Source organism: Curcuma longa, chromosome 4 (assembly GCF_044706935.1).
Source record: "Curcuma longa cultivar G26 ecotype Majalengka, Jawa Barat chromosome 4, ITB_CL_G26_1.1, whole genome shotgun sequence".
NCBI lineage: Eukaryota > Viridiplantae > Streptophyta > Magnoliopsida > Zingiberales > Zingiberaceae > Curcuma > Curcuma longa.
In genome coordinates this window covers 8,225,617-8,246,508 of record NC_133864.1, presented here as the reverse complement: position 1 = coordinate 8,246,508, position 20,892 = coordinate 8,225,617, and the positions used below count along the sequence as shown (strand labels likewise).

At 34.9% G+C, this 20,892-nt stretch overlaps 3 protein-coding genes across 3 annotated transcripts; 1 reads left to right on the top strand and 2 right to left on the bottom strand.

Annotated features, from left to right (window-relative positions):
• The first annotated feature begins 57 nt into the window (after positions 1–57).
• On the top strand, positions 58–5,034 carry LOC141826714 (vesicle-associated membrane protein 721-like). The gene is made up of 5 exons (XM_074713996.1): positions 58–348; positions 3,989–4,130; positions 4,214–4,334; positions 4,432–4,494; positions 4,620–5,034. The coding sequence occupies exons 1-5, from the start codon at positions 159–161 to the stop codon at positions 4,764–4,766; spliced, it is 663 nt and encodes a 220-aa protein (XP_074570097.1). The 5' UTR covers positions 58–158; the 3' UTR covers positions 4,767–5,034.
• A 732-nt stretch (positions 5,035–5,766) lies between these two features.
• Positions 5,767–11,770, bottom strand: LOC141827746 (adenylyl-sulfate kinase 3-like). Its single transcript, XM_074715064.1, has 7 exons — positions 11,542–11,770; positions 11,322–11,449; positions 9,196–9,345; positions 8,889–9,007; positions 8,720–8,804; positions 7,824–7,870; positions 5,767–6,092 (listed from the first exon to the last, which is right to left on the bottom strand). The coding sequence occupies exons 2-7, from the start codon at positions 11,443–11,445 to the stop codon at positions 5,994–5,996; spliced, it is 624 nt and encodes a 207-aa protein (XP_074571165.1). The 5' UTR covers positions 11,446–11,449; positions 11,542–11,770; the 3' UTR covers positions 5,767–5,993.
• A 540-nt stretch (positions 11,771–12,310) lies between these two features.
• LOC141826713 (histone acetyltransferase TAP1) lies at positions 12,311–20,853 on the bottom strand. The gene is made up of 7 exons (XM_074713995.1): positions 20,651–20,853; positions 19,753–19,813; positions 17,335–17,518; positions 16,808–16,907; positions 16,570–16,670; positions 14,006–14,099; positions 12,311–12,606 (listed from the first exon to the last, which is right to left on the bottom strand). The coding sequence occupies exons 1-7, from the start codon at positions 20,814–20,816 to the stop codon at positions 12,527–12,529; spliced, it is 786 nt and encodes a 261-aa protein (XP_074570096.1). The 5' UTR covers positions 20,817–20,853; the 3' UTR covers positions 12,311–12,526.
• Positions 20,854–20,892: the final 39 nt, after the last annotated feature.

Sequence of the window (20,892 nt, the reverse complement as noted above, 5' to 3'; positions counted from 1 at the left end):
CAACATTCTAGAATTTTCAGGAATACCACTCACAATATGTATCGCGTTCGTGTCGCTTCGTCTCTCGCTCGTTCGCCGTTGCGATTAGATCGGTCGCTGTTCCTCCGATCTCGCCTCGGGCAAGGTCCGGTGTTGGGGAGGCTTCGTGCGATCAGGAGATGGGTCAGCAGTCCCTCATCTACAGCTTCGTTTCGCGGGGGACGGTGATCCTGGCCGAGTACACGGAGTTTACCGGCAACTTCAACAGCATCGCTGCCCAGTGCCTTCAGAAGCTCCCCGCCACCAGCAATAAGTTCACCTACAACTGCGACGGCCACACCTTCAACTACCTCGTCGAGGATGGATACAGTGAGTGACCTCGGATCCCTTCCTGATTGTTGATGTAAGGGGTTTCTCTGATTCGATGGCGTCGAAATCTCGATGCATTTTCGATGTTTTTGGTATTTTGGGAAGTAGAATGAGGGAGTTTGACTGAGCTTTGTTGTTTGTAGTATTTGGTGCGGTGAATTTAGGATTTCTAGATGTCGAGGTTTCCGTCGTTGTGTTGCTTTGGTGGATCATAGTACAGTTCGAAGCTAATAAGTGGAAACTTGTTGCGGTTAGGTATTTGCTTTTGTATTTTTTAAATGAAGGATTTTATTGAACTGTTGCTTCCGATCAATTTCAAACTTTTGAGTGAAAAATGCGATTTTATCAAGGACGAACTAATTTTAGTGAAACTAGTGCTTGGTGCGGAAGCTGATTCTTCATCCCAAGATCTGAGAGATGCTTTGTCATCTTGGCTTTGGTCCTGCCATTTAATTCTTTGATACTTTAGGCTATACTCTCAGTTAAAACTTAAGAAAGTTCAGATATGCCTTAGGTGAAGTATGGTTTCTCATCCCGTTGGTTACTTGTTTGCTGAATTCACAGTGAAAGACAACTTACTTTTAGGGTCTGTTTTTTTCACAAAAAATACTAAGCGGAAGTGGTTTTGGTCCACTCTCCACAACTCTCCCACACGAATAACAGCCTCCCCTTACCCTGCTCCTCTCCCATGCAAAAAGTAACTTGCTGTCAACTGTTGAGACTAAGCTGCTATCGCCTGTTGAAACTGTCACTTATTGTTGCTCTTGAGATTGCTTCTTGCCGAAACTTACATAGTTACATTTGCTGCTTGTTGCCACTCATTGCAAATTGCCTGACAAAAGGACATGGTGGTGGCTGCTTCTATGGGTTGCATCGGACCTGTCATGCTGCCTCAATCTTGTTGCCTGCTGAGATCCAGCCACCACTGCCTGCCAAGATCATTGCTCGCTGCAGCTATTACCTTCACTGTCACTCGTCACTCATCACTCGGTGGAAGAAGTTGTTGGTTGTGCATGGGAAGGAAGAGAAGGAAGAAGAGGAAGGGGGCAGCCCGGTGCATTTTATATAACATGCGGGGTCCAAACAAGGGATACGCAACCTTTTGCCTTTGAAAAATATTTTGCATAGAACATATTATTATATAACATGCCAAACAAGGGATACAATTTTTTATGAAAATATTTTGCATAGACATAATATTATGTATGAAACAAACCAATTCTTAGTGGTAGTTATTTTTTTTGTGTTTACCTTTAGTGTTTCACATTTGTTAAAACATACATTGGTTTAAACATTATTATTATTGATATGATGCCTCTAGTAGACACCTTATTTTCAAAATTCTATAATACCTACTAATTAAGTAATATTTAAATTTCTTGATAACTACCAAGTTTGAAATTTAGGTTTCTATACTAATTTCTGTTTCTACCTTACTGAAGGTTGGCACCGGTTAAACTATGTCAATCTTGTTTTAGCTCATCTTCAAGTTTTTTTTTTTTATCTCATCTCACTTGGCCTATTTATCTACAAACACAACTTGAAAAGGTATATTATTACTTAATCTGATACATATATATAGTTTCATGCTTATATTATATATTTATTAATAATTATTCTTATATCTAAGCCTGGCCACAATGCATGTTTAATTAATCAATGTTTGGGATTCAGCCTAAATTTGATTCGGTTGGGTTTAATGGCTTGAAGTGGGCTCAAAGGGATTTAAGTTGAGCTTCACTGGTGGAATCATGATTTTATTGATTATGGTTGCTTTTGTGCTTGAATTTTGGATTTAATCTAGGATCCTAGTTTGGGTTGAATCATTTTAATTGAACTGGGTTAAATCGTGAATAAATTAATTTTTTTATAATTTGATCTAAGTAAAATCAGGGGGAGGGAGAGGGTACTGTTGTACTTGTCTTCTTCCTTCAGAACCATGTGAGATTGTGTGTGTGTGTGTGTGTGTGTGTGTGTGTGTGTGAGAGAGAGAGAGAGAGAGAGAGAGAGAGAGAGAGAGAGAGAGAGAGAGAGACTAATGAGGCACGATGACATGCAGAACCTCTGTGTAGCAATTTTTCTATAATTTGATCTAGGTAAAATGATGGGAAGCATACTGTTGATCAAGGTTAAATGAGGGTGAGGTTCTCCTTGTCTTCTTCCTTCAGATCTATGTGAGGTTGAGCAATCGACTAGAGGGAGACTATTGAGAAACAATGGGTTGAACGAACCAAAGGAATATAGTGGAAGAGCAACAGATAGAAGAAAAGGAAGGAGAATACATGGTACCCCATTCATCCTTTTTCATTGCCATCAAAATTTGTGTTGCTCGATATGGGCCAAAACAAAGGCTTGTATCATCCATTATGTGCATGTAAAATTGGTATTTGCCGATCTAGTTTTCGATTTTGCTTTCTAATGGAACAATGCCTTTTGTTGTGTTGACCAAGAGTGATAACATTTTCAACCATGATCATAATGGAAAAACAAGTAATGCTTGCTCATGCCAACCTGATCTTTATTTTGGTCCACAAATGGAGTGAGACTCCTAACGCGTGCGACTTACATTGAATAGCATTTTCGAGTTTATCCATGATCATAACATGCCAAAGGTTGCTTGTGTTGATTGACATGGATTGAGACTTACAACTGTGATCTTAGCATGCCTAAGATGGAAAGCTTTGTTAATTTAAATTAAATACGACTTACTTTAAGAAGTTTGTGGTTGTTGTTAAGTTCTATTTGTATGTATTTTTTGCATTCAAGACTTCTGTTCTAGTTATGAAGTCATGGTATATGTTATGGGGAATGCTACCTCACTTTGAAAAAAATGACATGTTTTTAGCTGTGGTTTTAATCACTTTTTAAGATTAGAGTATCTGCTCATCCTTTTTTGGTTACAGTATTATGGTGTTTTATAGATCAAAATATCTAAAAAAATGTTTAATTGAAATAAACTTCAAAAAATTTCTCTAAAACTGATATTTGAAATACCAATGTGTTTCTTTTATTGGTAAATGGATACAGTCCCATCTTGTACTAAGTTAAAAACAGTACAATCTTGGAATGTTTGAAATGTTTTGCACACGGCCCTGGTTTTTGAAAGAAAAAATATTGGATTTGAAGGGCATAAGTTGTTTTAGCTCTTATAAAGAAATGGTATGATGCTCCTTAGACACCATGTTATATGCATTAGGCATAGTGAAAGGATCAACAGTTTCCATTTTAATGTTTGGAACATGCACACTGTGTTGCATGAGAAATGGTGTTCACCTTAGCAATACCAAATGTTTTAGTAGGGCTCTTCTGCACATGGTATTTTGGAGGGCAGTTTGTGGGCTTGGATAATTGAATTTTTACAAATATGATTGATACTGTGCATTTTCTGGCATTTATTTTGAAAATTTGTGGTCTGCCTTTTGACTTGAAAGTTTTTGTCGATTCTTATGATACACTATTAATATGATTGATTCTTCTACTTCATTCTGAAGCAAGTTGTTGCCTCCTACAATTTACTATCACTGACTAGCAGTTTTCCTAGAGATGCCCTTGTATATATCATTGTGGACTATTTTTAGGATTTTGAGTTTATATTTTCTTGTTTAGTTCAGTGACTAACAAGAAAATGTGAATACTGCAGCATATTGTGTAGTCGCTGTTGAATCTCTAGGGAGGCAAGTTCCCATTGCTTTTCTGGAGAGGGTGAAGGATGACTTCAGCAAAAGATATGGGGAAGGAAAAGCTGCAACTGCTCCAGCAAATAGCCTCAGCCGTGAATTTGGGTACTTCACTGGCTACCTGATTGTTATTTTCATGATATCTAAGCAGAAGGCAAGTAATACTCAAGCATCTGCTAACATATCAGGGCCAAGCTTAAAGAGCACATGCAATACTGTGTGGACCACCCTGAAGAGATCAACAAGCTCTCGAAGGTGAAAGCTCAGGTTTCAGAAGTCAAAGGAGTAATGATGGAAAATATCGAGAAGGTGCTTAGTTGTTGTCTTCTTCAATTCATGCTCAGGGATATCTTTCACCAGCGCTGATATTTTTGGTGCTGTATTTTGGTCGTTTTTCATGATTCAGGTTCTTGACCGAGGTGAGAAAATTGAGTTGCTTGTTGATAAAACCGAAAGCCTTCGGTCCCAGGTGAGCAAACTATAATCTGCAAGACATCTATCCTTCCAAGTCTTTTATGAATTTATCTAATTGCACTTTATCTTTGTTGAAGTGTTAACATCCTCTGCTGGAATTTCTGCTACTTGATACTGCAGGCGCAGGATTTTCGACAGCAAGGTACGACAATGAGGAGGAAGATGTGGCTGCAAAACATGAAAATTAAACTGATGGTTCTGGGCATTATCATTGCACTGATTCTTATCATAGTTTTGTCCATTTGTCGTGGCTTCAAATGCCAATGAGGATTGATACAACACTGCCACAACAATTTCCTCCCTCATACAAGTTGTCAAACATGGTGCTACTACCTGTCTCATTGTATAGCTTAGTACTGCAGAAACACTTGTCGATTGTGGTTTGAGATTCCTATCACGAGCAATACTTTTCTATATGTTATTTTCTTCGTTGATTTGTATCAGCATAGCATCTTCTGAAGAATTGGCATTATTGTGGACGACAAACCCAGGTTTTTTTTCCTAATATGAATAGTCATATTTACTACTTTGTGTTGATACTTTTTTGTCATTGTCTATATACCAAGTAGTCTTATTCCACCAAGTCCATAATTAGATGATCATGTGTGGTAGCTGAGGTTTTGTCTCTATGCTTGAGGTCCAAATGCTTTTTTTGTTTTGATGAATTTAATGTAAAGTTTTAAAGATGCTGAAATGTTCAATGCATCATGCATTTAAATCACCAAACAACTCATTTCCATTATAATTTTCATTAACATGTTATAAGCATTTTAGGACCAAAAATAACTTTGAAATGAGATCATAGTATCAACTTTGAACTTTTATCTATACCTGACTTGTTATGTAATAAGCTATATGCCAAGGTCTTGTTACTTGTCGCTAAAAGTGCTAATGAACATTCTACAGTGACAAGGAAAATCTTGCTGAAACAAAACGGTTAGTTATAATACACTACAAGAAATTCAGGATTTAGTGTTACAAAATTTCACTCCACCACATTCGTTTGTCGAGTAAAATTGGTACAACGAAGGAAGAACCCACAAGGTTTTGCTTGCTTTAGATTTTGAAAAGTTTTCTCATTCAAAGTTAAAAAAATTAAAATAAATATTCAGAATTGAGTTTTTGGCACGTTTAAGTTTGATGTGATAAATATTTTTTTTAATTTTTAGAAACTTTATTTTTAATCAATCTAGTGTTTGTCAGAAGGCAGTAGAATGATTTAGCTGGTCGACGATATCGATTGAATGTTGAAGCACAGATATTAAAGGTCAAAAGAAACCTCCTGATCATTAGCAAATCATTAACAATCCACTTCCCTGACCTGGGTTTCACATGCTAATATCGTCACATACCTATTTGGAAGAACAACTGAACAAAATAGTGGTCTCTGATTAAAATTTTCATACAAACAAATCAATCCATAATTGAAGTCCTATGTAAGTGCAGCAAAAAAGGGAGTATTATTGGACTACAAAGAGACTTCATGAAGCTTTATTATTCTTGCAAAAGGCCTTTCTCTTCCAAGTAGTCGACAATGTGTCCGGCCATGGAAAAAGGAGAAGGGCAGATTCCGTTTTCTTGTTTGATCTCTATCTGGATACAGAAAACAAGATGTCTGAAACAAGGATTCATAAATCTACAGGCATTTACAATTCCGAGCCACGATAAGTAGGAATAATCGATAGTCAATTGCAATTTGTATCAAGTTGCTACTGCAAGCATATTGGCATCAGGGGTGGATTTCATATACACATGATGGTATTCGGTCATCAAGCCGTGTTTATTCAATTATTTGGCAGTCAATTAAGTACTGCATATTGGTACAACATATATTCATCAGCAAGGAATAAATAGAAACTAATGGATGGTTCTTAAGCAGTGGTGTTAACTCAATGGACAATATATTCATGTCTACGGAAATTGAATATGTTTATATCAAGTAACAGAAACAATGAGCATCTTATGGCTTGATTGCATTGCTGTCTAGGTATGATAAATAGCAATTGAGGGTTTTAGAGTTTATAACAAAGAAGAACAATCATATATAAATCTATACAACAATTTGTGTATATACAATTGTATCTACAGATGAATGTATAACATATAAGCTATGAATATTTAGTCAAGCAAATTGTGAGTGACATATTTAAATCTGAAAAGAAGAATATTTGATCAGCCTCTGTCTTCCAAACCATTCAAATTGATTCGACCAAATGGTTCTATATGCAAAGATGGGGCATGCAAATACACTACTAAACGGATCACTCACTAATTCTGAAATCTACAATCCATCACAATTTCTGAGATGACTTTAAATCGTCCAAAGTAATTGAGCCCACAAGGTTCCAAGTATGCCAAGATTATTGTTCCTGAAACCTACAAACACATCCATCACAGTGTCCCATTGGTAGCTGAATTGATCTTTCCTAGGTCGTGAGTTATGTTTGCAGTAAAATTCTAAATGGTTTCTCTCTCTAAGAAGGTGAAGGAACAGATAACTAGATATATTGGTCATCAGTCCTACTACTAATAATCTAAATCAAACTGACAAGTTTCATTTCAAATTTGCTCCAAAGCACAGCATATGTTAACTTTAAGAAAAGTAGGCATTGTAGCATTATATCCTACAAGAATAATTGAACACAATTTAGACATTTATGATTTCCAATTGACAATTTCCTTAACAATTTAGACATTTATGAAATTAATAACAATCCAAAAGAAACATCTAGAATTCCTCTCAATATATTTTTAGATCATATTTGACAACTTCAAATATTATAATATATCTTTAGATCATATTTGGCAACTTTAAGATATTACAGACCTTAATAATAGCACACAATTCAAGACTGAAATGGATCCACAATTACTATACCTATGGCATAATTCAAACTGTTCGGTTTGATAATTGGTTCTCAAATAGCATAATGAATATAGTATAATTCAAAAAAAAAAAAAAAGCATCTGGTTTCAGTACAGAATCAAGCTTGCTTTCTTCACGAAAGGACCCTTAGCATGGAAGCTGGATGAACAACCAAGAACTTCTTGGACAATGTTATATACAAAGGAAATTAAGAATGATGATAGTACATAATTCATCGGAATCAACAAGATTTCACATAATATTAGGGTTTTTATCTTAGCCATAAAAATACCTGATAATCCTTTAAAAATACAAATAGATTGTATATGTTAGTATATGCTATTAAACAACCAGCATGTCAATGTTGAATTTCCATTTTAAAACTGCATGAACTATCCATGCAAAATATACCGGGCAATGCCAAGAGGGTAAAATGTGTAAGCGAATTGCGCGGGTACCTCACAGTTCAGAGGTGGCTCATATGGATCATCTATTCCAGTAAAACCTGCATGAAAATCCAACTTCTGTAAGCAACGATTATGCAGAAAAATAAAATCCTAGTCACACATTGTCCAATTTCCCATTCCTATCTAAAATGAAAATATGAAATATTTAACAATTCTGATCATTTTCAATCATGGAATCTAGTTAAAATATATAGACAATGTATTCCATGATTTATGTAATAAGTTAAGCTCTGATATTGGAATTCTCCAATACAACATAATTCAATGGAGCTACACAAAATCTAGCTACCATTTAATAAGTTAAGCTCTAATATTGTAATAAGTTAACCCTTAGGATAAAGGATAACAAAAAATTGTTACCATCTAGCTACACAAAATCTTCACAAATTAAGGATGCCATTATTAAATGGTCAAGGTTTTCAACAGATTCTCATTAATAGTCCAGAAGAAACATTATTTGATTAAGGGATTTCTTCATGATAAGTGATACTTAAGTGTGCACAGACAATCAGTCTGTAATTCTCATCCATAAGAACGATGACAACCGTTAGATAGTAGTTATCATAAGCTGCCTGCGTGGATTTATTTTTCCATTCATAGATTTCACATTAAACTGAGCTCCAACATGGATGTTAATTATTCATTAACTATAGCTATTTACTGTGGGAATTGCATGCTGAATAACTTAGACACTTGCAAATATGCTAGGTGAGTAAAAAAAAAAAAAGAACTTTTGAAAAGCACAGGGATAACTCAGGCTTATGCTAAGAATTGCCAAATAGAATATCCTATTATACTGTGTATAATAATCAACTAAACAAGCATCATTTAGACGTTAACTTGGATAATCTTGAATCACTATATAACCTGCAGAAATAAAAGCATACCTTTTATCTTTCCTGCCCGAGCAAGTTTGTAAAGGCCTTTTGTGTCCCTTGCTTCACACAACTCCAAAGGCATATTCATAAATACCTATAAGATATTAGCTATAAATCATAAAATAACTGAAAATAAGTTCAGTGTCTAGTGAAAAAATTTATACAGAGAAGTGCTGACTTCAATGAATCTAGAGTCAGGAACAATTGCACGGGAGAAATCTCTGTCTTTCCTATATGGAGATATCAAGCTGGCAATACAGATTAAACCTGAATCAGCAAAGAGCTTTGCCACTTCGCCTGCATATATAGGCATTCCAATTATCATAAACAAAATTTAGGCTCTCTGCCTTTAATAGACACCAGCTAAAAAGAAGAAGAAAAAAAGTCCCAAACTAACTATCAGAAGTTTGCACAGAGTAAAAATTTTATGGAACAACTAATACAAATTTCCCTCAAAAATTAGCCATTACTAAAGGACAACTTACCAACCCTACGTATATTCTCAGTGCGATCTTCTGCTGAAAAGCCAAGATCCTTGTTCAACCCATGCCTAAGGTTGTCACCATCAAGAACATATGTAAGCTTTCCTTTGGAATGCAGTTCTCGACTCAACGAACATGCTAAAGTACTTTTTCCTGGATAAATTGGAAGCATTAAACTTAAACAGGAAACACTAAGTTTTTTCAAAGAGGATGGAACCTCATTCAAGGTTTCCCATAGCCAATAAACCAATTAAATGACAAATGAAGGTTATAGACCAATATTGTCACAATTCACCATCTGATCGATGCCACTTCGTAATGGCATAAGGTATAGAGTATAGAACTAAAGTTGGACGATATGAGGGTTGTCATGTAGAGGCAGACAAATTGGCCTAGACATGGATGGTCATGGAAAATAATCGCTATTGTAAATACTTTCACAAACAAGTTAGAATCAATTTTTCATTACTCGTAATAGGGAAAAGGAACAGTTTCTGATGCATTAAACAATAGACACCTGCACAAAGATGTCAGAGATCACAGATAAGTGACTTCAAGGCAAAACCATTATTAGATAACATTACAATCAAAAGAACAAAACTGGCATTCCTTGTTTCTTCTTAACTTAAATGACCCTTTGGAATCTACATTTTAGATCAGACAACAGCAACAAGAGACAAATATTCAAGTACTCACATTATTCAAACATCAATGTTATGTTCCATAGTTGAAAAGCTCTAATTGCTCAAGTAACATTTTTTAATATGAACAAAATACAATGCCTACATTAACATTTTTAGAGCAGTTCTACATTTTAGATGAGGCAACAGCAACAGAGACAAATATTCAAATAATCGCATTACTCTAACATCAAAGTTATGTTCCACATTGAAAAACTCTAATTGCTTGAGTGACATTATTTTAATATGAACAAAAAACAATTTTCTCTTTATCGAGAGGCAAAACAACAGCCCAATAGATGAGATCTTTTAGTAAACTTTAGCCATTCCATTTCAAAATCAAAATAATGGATGCCATTGCCAAAATCAACTAGTTTCAGACACATGCAAAAATAGAAAAATAGCAACCACACTATTTTTGAAATCTTAACAATCAAATAAAAGAAGTTAGCAAAAAAAAAGGTTCCTATAAGGTCTGAAAATGAATCCCATCTTTATCAGTTAATCGGATTGCCTTTATCTTTTTCTTTCTCCCCCAAAAGAAGAGAGTTAATATGCGTAGACCAATATTATCATGTTTAGATGGTGAGGCTTTCCATGTTTTTATCACATGACTATGTTCTTAACTGCTTTTAACACATTACTGACTTAACTGCAAGAGAAAGGGAAGTATATCCGCGGAGTAAGAGAAAAGGAAACCATACAGATAAGGCATTCCAGCACACATCCGTCCCTAAGTGAAACCAAATAGGTTTTCCAGTTATTCATAATAATATTACATGTTTGTGATTTTAACATGGAACTCTTTAAAAAGAAGACAAAATGTAGATCACTAAGTTAAAATTTATGTTGATCTTTTCCTTTTCAAACAAACGTTCAGTTGACATTTCAAAAGTCTACTAAAACTTATCTATGCATGATATGCGTTCATCATTAGAATCAAGAAAATAGTGATGGATAGCTGTTTAAGAAGTAAGAAGATCAGCCTCTTCAGTTGGAAAAATGGTGCTTAATATGCAATAGGTGGATTTATTTCTTACTCCGTACATAATATAAGTAAATTGATATTTCAAAATGACAACCAATGTAGCCACTGTAGCACTCAAGGAGGAAATCTTATAACGATTTTCTTGAGTAAGATCATTATCTTTTTTTCCTTCATTGTCAATTAATAATACAAGAAACGAGCATTCACATTTATACCTGAAGGTTGTAAAAATATGCATCCTTCCCCAATTCTAAAATATCTAACATAACTAAGAAATTAATCGAACAAGAAAAAGAATACTATTGAATTCCCAAACCAAAATTACAAAAAACAACTTTAAGATTAGATCGTTACTCAATCAAGAATTCTGTTTCTTTTTAAATTTCCACGAAGAGAAAGAGATAGTTGCAGATAAAACATCCATTGGATGTAAAAATAAAATTATAGGGATAAAGCCAAACCTGAGCCGCTGAGCCCAGTGATCCAAACGACACAACCCTTCTGCTTAAGCAGCTTCTCCCGATCGACCTTCCCGACCTGGCATTCTTGCCAGAAGATGTTCGTCGACTTCCCGATTGCAGACATTGAACTAAAATGACCCCAAGATAGGTTGAGATGAACTTTAAAAATCAAAACAAACAAATTCCAACTACAAAGGGGGGAAACTTTTCCCAAGAATACCAAGGCGCCAACGTCCCAAACGCGACGGACAAGAAAAAACTCGCAGCGATTAGGGATCACGAAACCTGGAAGAGAGATTGCGGCCACGCCCTGGTAAAACAATCGAGATGGATTCGAGGGTGCAATTCCGTACGCAGAGAACGATCAGCAGCGAGTGAAAGAGGGAGAGCGATAAAACAAATCGAACGATCCGATACTCGAGGATTTCGCTCCTCCGCTTTATTTATTTATTTATTTATTTATTATTCCCCTGTTCGCGGAGAATCCTTGATCCTGCACTTTTATGAGCGCGCGTGCAGGGCACGTGATGTTTGTGTGTGGTTAAGTTCTGTTTGAGGAATTCCAGTTTACTTTGTTGGCGTTGACTGAAGAAGCTGAAGAAGGAAAAAGAAAAGGAACAGTAAAAACGAAGATTAGAATTCGAATCTCAATAAAAATAAATATTCTAAATATCTACCTTTAAATATATATAAATTATACTTTAAAGGAAGTTAGGGATTTCTGCCCTTTCTTTGCTATAATACCCAAATGGTAAGCAAAGAAGCTCCTCAAAATTGGAACTCTTCCTCTCCTCGCTGAACTCTTCTGTGTAAACATGGCCTAAAGAACTCTGCCAATTTGTCAAAAGAATTCAAAATTAAAAAAAAAAAAAACTACAGTTATCCATTGGAAGTTCTCTCTGCCCATTATTAAGTAAACAGGGCCCAAAATAAATTAAATAGAATACATACGTTATGTAAACATCAAAATGACACCTTTTTTTCTCTGGGTGCAATTAAATTTTACTTTTCATAGATGCCAAACGACCCTTAAGTCGACATGTTTATACATATTGCAAGCAAAGATGCCAGCAAGAGTGAGTTTTGAAGTATCAAATTATCCATATTCACATTATCGCATACTCGTACACTGCATAAATACACTATGGGGCGTGTAATTTAATTTCCAAGTTAGAAAAAAAAAAGAAAATCGTTAACTCGGGACACTAATATCTTGGGTACCAGAACATGCCCTTGATGCCTTCGGGATCAGCTTCGAATCCTAAATTTTTGTAGAAATCTACCACTGCAAGTAATAGTTATGCATGTTAATAAAAACTGAGAAAGTATACATAGTAGGGTTATCGAGAGAAGTGATGTTAAAAAGACGTCATAGATGGAATCCGTGGTGAAACATCAAATAGCCATTTTTTCTAGTGTTACTCTCTAAATATATCACGGATTTTTAAATGGATCATAATGATTCTCATCTACGAAGTCACAAAATTAGACTCATATGTATATACAAGACCTTTGCTAATTAAGGGCAAATTATATGATAATAAGTGTACACTTTTAGTCATCTATGTATTCTTGAGTTTATAATGAAATGTCTAGTGTCATTTGTAAAGAAAGTTACAATTTTCTAAACCAATACGGAATTCAGTTGGTAATTGATGTAGATGCTAGTGTTTGCTACATTAGCAACAAATAAACAAAAGTGACAGGTGATAGCTTTATTATTGAAATATAATAAATGTTGTGATAGATTTGACAAGTTTCAAATACCTTATAGAGTTTATATATTAACCTTTTTTTAATGGTTAGATAACAAATGATTGTTTATTTTCTCCTTGACTAAACAGTGATAGTGTACAAAATAATATCTTCCTTCCATTTGCTTTAGCGACGAAAAGGGAAGAAAAGGAAAAGATTCAGAAAAATTTACCCATTTCCTCTATATTAGTTCCATCAATTTCGACCTAAACTACATTTTTGCATCCAATGGAGCTCAAATTCATACTTTAAAATTATTTTATCTTCTCAGATATATTTTTTCATATTCTTAACAAATAAAAGTTTAAAATTTAAGATTGCCCCCCTCTTTCCTTACCTCCAATTCCAAGAAAAAGGTCAAATAAAAAACTCTACTTATTTCATTTACTGCAAGAAAACTAAAAGAAGGAAAATATTTTCTAATCCTTTTTCTATTAGTTTTCTTCCCTGCTCTCTTCATTTCCCTAGTTGTTTCCTTCCCTCAAAATTCTAGAAAAATATAGATAGAAATGAGATTATTAAATTGCCAATACTGTAATAGTTTGAGACAATTGTTACACTACCTTATATTAGTTTTCAAGATTGTGTTGCTTTGTCATTCGATCATAGCAAATTTATCAGTCTATTCTCTTAAATCTATAAAAGATTTTAAACTCATCATGTATCATCCTAATTCATGATAACCATATACACCCTGTGTTTCTAGATTACTAATAACTTTATATCTATCCTTAAACAGGAAAGATGCTTGTCCATTTTTGTTTAAAGTAAATTTCTATAAACTGTTTGTTTTACTTCTTTCCCCATAGAGATAGTGAATGGAACAAACTATTTTTGGTGCTACTGTAATTTTGAAAATTCAAAATATTGCTTTACTCACAGCTTATAGGATGTACATGAAAAATAGATAGTGGATATAGAAATAATACCTTTATTATCTGCAAATAATGTTATATTGCCAATATCTCTTTGCAACAAGGTGCGGATTAGTTGCTCAACAAGTGCTTTACCTAGACCACGACCCTGAAAAGCATCAAAATTTACAAGCTTCATGAATCCCAGATAAAGACATCCATAGAAAACATTATGAATGCATCACGAACAACAGAAGATTCTGTAATCACAAGTTTTTTTCTGTAAGCATCCATGTAACCTAAAAAAATGGATCAGTTTGTAAATTTCTCAAGTGGAGAGGCTTTTTTATAATGTTGCTCGTTAAATCCCCTCCTTCCCCTCATGTTCTTCTTTCCCTGCCTGAACTCACTCAGACACGTGCTCTGTTGCCTCTTGAGCAATCAGATTAACTCCATCCTCACTGACCTTCTCACACTAGCCTTTGCCATCTCACAGAATCTTTATTTCATGCAACATCTTCAGCATGGAACCAACCACCTGCTGAAGCTTCAGTCAGTAGTCAACTCCTCTTTCCCCTTCTATTTCTTCCCAATCAGCAGAAACCATACTATTTTCCCATAAACCAAAGCTTCTCCCGGTTCTGTGACCTTTCTTGTGCGACCACTTAACCAATCAATGCTGGTAGCATTCGATCAGTTTGATTCCTTGCACTCCAGCAACACCCCCATTTGATGTGGTCAGATTGACAGCTACTCAATTCTGGTGTGCTGCAAACCCATTCGCTCTTGAGATCATTGGTAACATAAATTGATCATTCAAGGCAGCATATACATCAAGAAGTTCGTTTGTACTTCCTTTCTTGAATTTCATCTAGGTGGACTTCAAGTGAGGTAGGATCCTTGCCCTTCGTGTTAGGGCCTTCCTCCAATAATAATAGGGTTTGCACCATGGTAGTAGGGAAACAATTAGCTTCAATTAAATTGCTTAGTTGTGGTATTTTAGAATCAGAGTCTCTAAATTCTTCCATTTGGTCTCTAGGAGGGCTTGGTAATGGCTTGTAAGTGTGCTGAATTTGTCCAATGCGATTTGGAACCTTTAGCGGCTTATTGGGGCAAGGTTCAGAATGTATCGCTGCTGTCCAAATTTGGACGACAAGGTATCAAGGTCCTAACTTTGCTCCTAATTTCACTTGTGTGTGTGTGGTAGTAGGGGGAGAGGCTAGGGTAATGATTTGAGAAGTTAATGACTAAATTTTAAGGCTTGTAATAGGTCTTTATGACTATTTATTGTTGTTGTACCAATTGGGACAACAACATATCGAGGTAGTAGTTAAGTGTTAAATCATCCCTATGGTTTTTATTCAGGCACCATAATGACCAGCTATATATGCTAGCAACTGTACACTATAAAATGAGATACTGGATCTTCAACATAACTAAAGGGATGGACAGCTTAACTTATACCCAAAGCTATAGTCAAGGGTGGACTTTGGAAGAAATCCTAGGTAATCGGACAAAGATCTTTGACATTTTTACTCTTAAATTGCTTGTGTTATTTCTTGTCCTTTGACTTTTATGCTATCTTTTGTATATGCCATACATATATACCCATGCTTATGCTTAAATTTGCATCTCATATGTTATGTTATGCTTAAATTTTCATATGTTATGTTTAAATTTTCATGTCATATGTTATGTTATGCTTAAATTTTTATGTCACATGCTATAATATGCATGCATGTGCTTAAGTTGCATGTCTTTAGAAGTTGCTTAATTTACATGTCATATCATTATTAGCTTAACAATTATTGTGCTTATGTATAATATGCTTATAAAGACTTAGGCTAGCTAGACGGCTTGCAACCATGAGCATTATATTGCCATTAATCACATTTAATCGATTGGCAATGTGTGCATGGTTGTTGTATTAGAGCGATTGTATCAGTGTTAAGTGTGCACAGTGTACCACTCTGGCTACTTAAGAGTGCAGGGGGAATAACTTGCAGGTCCAGTATGAGCAAGCTATGAAAAGATAAAAAGTTAAATAAGAGTTAGAAATGTGATAATGATACCTCATGTTTGCTATATAGATTCATGATTTGCTACTTACATTTATTTTTCTAGTCATATTGTTACATACTACTACATATTCGTGCTAGCTATTTCCCTAAATGGCATCTTATAACTCTGGTTTAGCAAAGTGAGTGCTTAGAGAGTCAAATTGGGATATGAGTTTTGCTTTGAGACAAGTGGATCAATGGAGTTTATTGTTCAATTGACTTTTTTATTTTTTCACTTTCTCTATACTTTTTTCCGTAGTAGTCAATTTGACTATTTAACTTCTTTTTTAATTGTCAATATACTTTAAATTAATTTTAATTGAAATATAATTGTTTGGATGTTTGGTTACTTTATTTTGGTTAATGCTCATATTTGTGTTAGCTTCAAGTCGAGTCATGTGAGTACAATTTATAGTGTCATGTCACATGGATCAACATTTGGGACATTAGCTACAGGTAACACAATGGAATCATATGATGATTAGCGATCCTCGCTTCATCCATGAGAAGGGAATCATTCAAGTTGTGAAAATCAAAAGTCCTATCTGCATTCTGCAGATATATACAAATGAATCTCACCTGGTAGGATGGATCAACAAGGACATCCCATATTGTGGCATTGAATGCATGATCAGAGGTGGCACGAGCCATGCCAATAAGTATCTTCTCATCATTTTCCTCTGTCAAATAACTTTGACAAGTATGGTAAGAAAATTGAAATAATAAATCACAACAAACAGATATTCAAAAGGAAACGAACAACAAGTCAGCTAGTTGATGAAGAAACATGTACAAGGAGCTAGAAATATTTAAGTACCTGAACCTGGAGCCCGACATATTGAATGAAGTGTAGCCACCAGGTAACTATTTTTCAAAGATGCTGCTATTTTTGTTAGTGGTCTGCGAGGCCATCCTACCTGAATAAAACAAATATGCTTCAAATTATTTAGCAACCTATTCAATTCACATCAAGTTTGGCATCTGCTACAAGATAGTACAACCACACTAGCTAATTTTAATGACTCAGTACAATTTGCAGCATCCCACTGGAAGGTCATGTTGCCTCTCATTTTAAAATTTCAACCACGAAGTTTAAAGAGAAAAGACAGTTATATTTGTCAGAATAAGCTATAAAGTATCTTTCAAGTCTTAACAACATCTTCATACAGACATGTTTGTCCCAACTATTTGAGAAAAGTATACTTGAAGCATAAAAATATGTAGTTAGATCAAAAAAGTTAAAAGGCAAAGTTGAGAAAATATGTAAGAAATCAAAACATCAGATATCAGAGACGAACACAGTACATAAATAGGAAAATAAAGATTCTTCCCATGCGAAGGTACCTTATCACATAAAGCTTGTACATCATATGCATCCACATCTCCTGCTGAAGAAAACATGATTTGTTCAAGTGTTCCATCTGATTGAGTGCTTTCTAGAAGAATTATCTCTTGTGGCAAGGTATCTTCCTCTTCTATAAAGTTTGATGTTGGCTCAACAACTTGCGTCGTATTATCCTTCAAGAAGCTGTAGTATCAAGAATAGTTAGGTGGAGCTACAATGAATGTTGAGAAAGCATAAATCAGCATGCAAGGGTCATCTAAATGTTTCAAGTAAATTTAACAACAAAAACCAAAAATGATGTAAACTCCAAACATTTCATCTTCATATCAACAAATGTCTATTATGCGGAAAAATAATCAAATTGAAAAATAATTAAATGCTAAGTTTTAAATTCCAATACGAGTCATTTGGCAATAATTCAAATTGTTTGGTAATTAGTCTATTTGAATTTGTCAATTTGCAATTTAGAGCAATTAAAATGGATAATTGTATTTTCCAAGTTTCTTATTTCCCTACTTTTTTTATTAGAGTTGAATCTATAAATGTCATAGTTGCTAATGCAATCTTGGTTTTCAATCAATAAGAAATTTTCACTTTCATCTTCTGTGTGAGATCTCTTCTATGTGACACATAGTTTGATTCTAGTGCTACATCAATTAGTATTGGAATAAAAACCTAGTTCAGGTCCATACTAGGTATCATCAATAAAAATTTTCATTAGGGTTGTCTGTATAAGTCGTGGTCCCCATTAGTCCTTAATTTTCAGTTAATAAAAATTTTCCACTTGTAATTCTCTGCATTAGATTTTCTTAGTGTCAATCTTGGTTCCATTTTGGTACTGTCAGTTTGTCTCAAGTCTCAACTATTTGGGGTTGAATACGTGGATATCTTTAACCTCAATCGAGCTTTACATAAGGCTACTAGTTATATTCATGTCAATAAATTATTTTTTATTACTTGACTAGATTTTCTTTGATCTGTCAAACACCTATTACATTTTCCTTTCTAATTCATTCAACTCGTCTATCTACATGATATATTAGTTACTTATAAACATGTTCATATCATCTCAAGAAATAATAATAGAATACTTGATTGCTACCGAATTTTTTTCTACTTCATCTTTCCTAGTAGCCTTATAAATCCATCTTGGCATGCTAACTTCCAAGATAAAACTTAGAAAATAGTTGATCCTACCAGAAATAAGTCAAACTGCAAGAAAAAACCTAAACGCTAAGCTACTGATCAATGTATCCTGGACAAGTATGGTCCATCATATAGTTTAAAGGTGCTTAGAATAAGAAGACATAAAAAAGGAACTGTAAAATGAAGGATTTTGAGATTGACATTTCCAAATTGATTTGTAAAATTTTCATTTGAATTACCTACAATTAAATATCTTACCTGGGTGAAATATGACCTTTTTTATTGGGAGAAATCATCCAAATCCAGAGTTATAATTGGTTTCAAGTAAGATTTTCTTTCACATGACCACAAATCTTATAGACCGAATAGATTTTTCTCTCTAATGCACGATCAAATCAGAAGCTTGTGTCAATCCTTTTTATTGATCATAAAATTTAAAAACAAAGATCACAAATTTAAGAATTAAAATAGGTTACTCGACTTGAAATAAATATACATCAAATTCAAGTTGAGCCAACTAACTAGTGTTTTTTTGCATACCCTAGCAATGCCTAATGGTGTGAATTGGTTAGGTTGGGTGTTGAACAACTTCTTTCCAGATAATTTTGTTCAATTTTGGTCATTTAATTTGAAATTTTCAATGAACTTGTGCCTGTGAGTGTGTGTTGATTCAGAGGGCCTGAATTTTCATGTCAGATTAACTCATTCAAGTTTTTTTGTCCCTTTTTAATGTCTTATTGAATGCATGTTGGGGTACCTCAAAAATCCTTCCAGCTGCAGATTTATATTTAAAAAGAAGTTTTAGTAAGCAATCAATTAGGCAGTTTGGATTCAAAATCCGTGATTAAACTAAACTTTTATAATAATATTAATTTGAAATTCTATAACTCAAAATTATAATGTGGTTTGAGAGACATTGAAAACCAATTCATTCAACTTCATTACTTTTGAATACCAGCAAAACAACCAGAAACTTAATAGTTCAAAACAGAATCTCTTATCAGGAAGTACTTCCTAACGTGAAATATCACACAGTTAGTTTTTCCCAGATATCTAGCTGAAGGAAAAATAAAACCAACAAGAAGATGAGTAAAAATGATAAATTTAGTAGAACAGTAAAATTTAGGAAGCATCAGAGACCAGCAACTTTTAAGGATTATCAAGTGCAAGCGTCAAATAAAATAGTAAAGGCATGGAACTAAGAGCATCACTTTCTTAAAAGAGATACATGCTAACTTATGATTGTAAAGCTATTGTACATTTTCAGTTACCCAGATTTAATGGAATCCCAAAAGCTAGCCCTCAAAGGTAGAACCTTCCCACTTCTTTTTGCTGCAAAATACATAGGAGAATTATTTGAATCAGTAGTTCAAGTGCACAAAGAGAGACGCTAATAATACTTTTCATCTTAACAGGTTATCAAGGAAATGAGATTTAAAAAGGAAAATAACAGCACAGAATGGTTCGCCCACCCATAGAACAATTATTGATGGCTTCAATTGCCTATAGAACAAATATCCTGATCACTTTTAGTGTTTGAGCTTGCTCTAGCAATTCTGCAATTGATAGTGTTCCCCCTCTTCCTCTTACCAACTGAAATTCCACACTTATGAAGTGCTTCTTTCTCATACTTTCTCTTGAGTTCTCCGTGTGTGTGTGTGTGTGTTTTTTTTTTATTTCGTGTCAAGGAAAAAAAATAGGCTTCCAAATTGTCTTTGACCCGCCGAGATAAAAAAGATGCTAATGTCCTTTATCTTGTTCGCAGTTACTCTATACCTAGCGACAGGTTGACCTTATATTCTCACCAAAGACATGATTTTTTTTCCCTTCCAGAACTTTGTCTTCTTGTTTGTTATGCATAGTGTATTTGTTTTCATCTAATTAAGCTATAGGTATGGAACTATCCCAAAAGAAATCAAATTCAAAGAAAAACGCACGCACATACAAACAAAAGAGTGTATTCCTACGATACTGCTCAAGATCTCGGCATGTGCCGATTACTGAAGAAACGTCTTGAGTAGCTGAAATCTCGACGAAAGTCATCGGAATCGAGTCATAATCCAAAAGTGCCTCTCTATTTTGTCAATTTTTCGCCAAGACCTCCCCCGATCCAACTATTTATTTAGACCTAGATCTAGTTCTAGATGTACTAAGGAGGGAGAGATGAACCGGGCCGGAGAGGCGAGGCTGCTGCGACCTGCAAGGATCGCCGTCGACGGGCTTCACTGGCTGTGCTCCAATGCGTGAAGGAGATTGGGCGAGCTTCCGGAGCCGCCCCCAGCGCCGAACATCCGTAGATGAGAAGCCGCCGAGCAGGCGCTGCCGCCGTCGTCATCGTGCCGCGGAAGCAAGAACGAGTGGTGCGGATTCGGATAATCCCAATGGGCGGATGGATGCCATAATTCCATGAC

Excerpts from the sequence above, each read along its gene's own strand:
- LOC141826714 (XM_074713996.1), top strand. The coding sequence starts at position 159 with ATGGGTCAGCAGTCCCTCATCTACAGCTTCGTTTCGCGGGGGACGGTG. Across the intron at positions 349-3,988 it reads CCTCGTCGAGGATGGATACA|CATATTGTGTAGTCGCTGTT; the intron begins GTGAGTGACCTC and ends TGAATACTGCAG. Across the intron at positions 4,335-4,431 it reads TGATGGAAAATATCGAGAAG|GTTCTTGACCGAGGTGAGAA; the intron begins GTGCTTAGTTGT and ends TTCATGATTCAG.
- LOC141827746 (XM_074715064.1), bottom strand. The coding sequence starts at position 11,445 with ATGTCTGCAATCGGGAAGTCGACGAACATCTTCTGGCAAGAATGCCAG. Across the intron at positions 9,346-11,321 it reads CACTGGGCTCAGCGGCTCAG|GAAAAAGTACTTTAGCATGT; the intron begins GTTTGGCTTTAT and ends CAATTTATCCAG. Across the intron at positions 8,805-8,888 it reads CTGACTCTAGATTCATTGAA|GTATTTATGAATATGCCTTT; the intron begins GTCAGCACTTCT and ends AATATCTTATAG.
- LOC141826713 (XM_074713995.1), bottom strand. The coding sequence starts at position 20,816 with ATGACGACGGCGGCAGCGCCTGCTCGGCGGCTTCTCATCTACGGATGT. Across the intron at positions 16,671-16,807 it reads ATGTCGGGCTCCAGGTTCAG|AGGAAAATGATGAGAAGATA; the intron begins GTACTTAAATAT and ends GTTATTTGACAG. Across the intron at positions 14,100-16,569 it reads TTGTTGATCCATCCTACCAG|GGTCGTGGTCTAGGTAAAGC; the intron begins GTGAGATTCATT and ends GATGCTTTTCAG.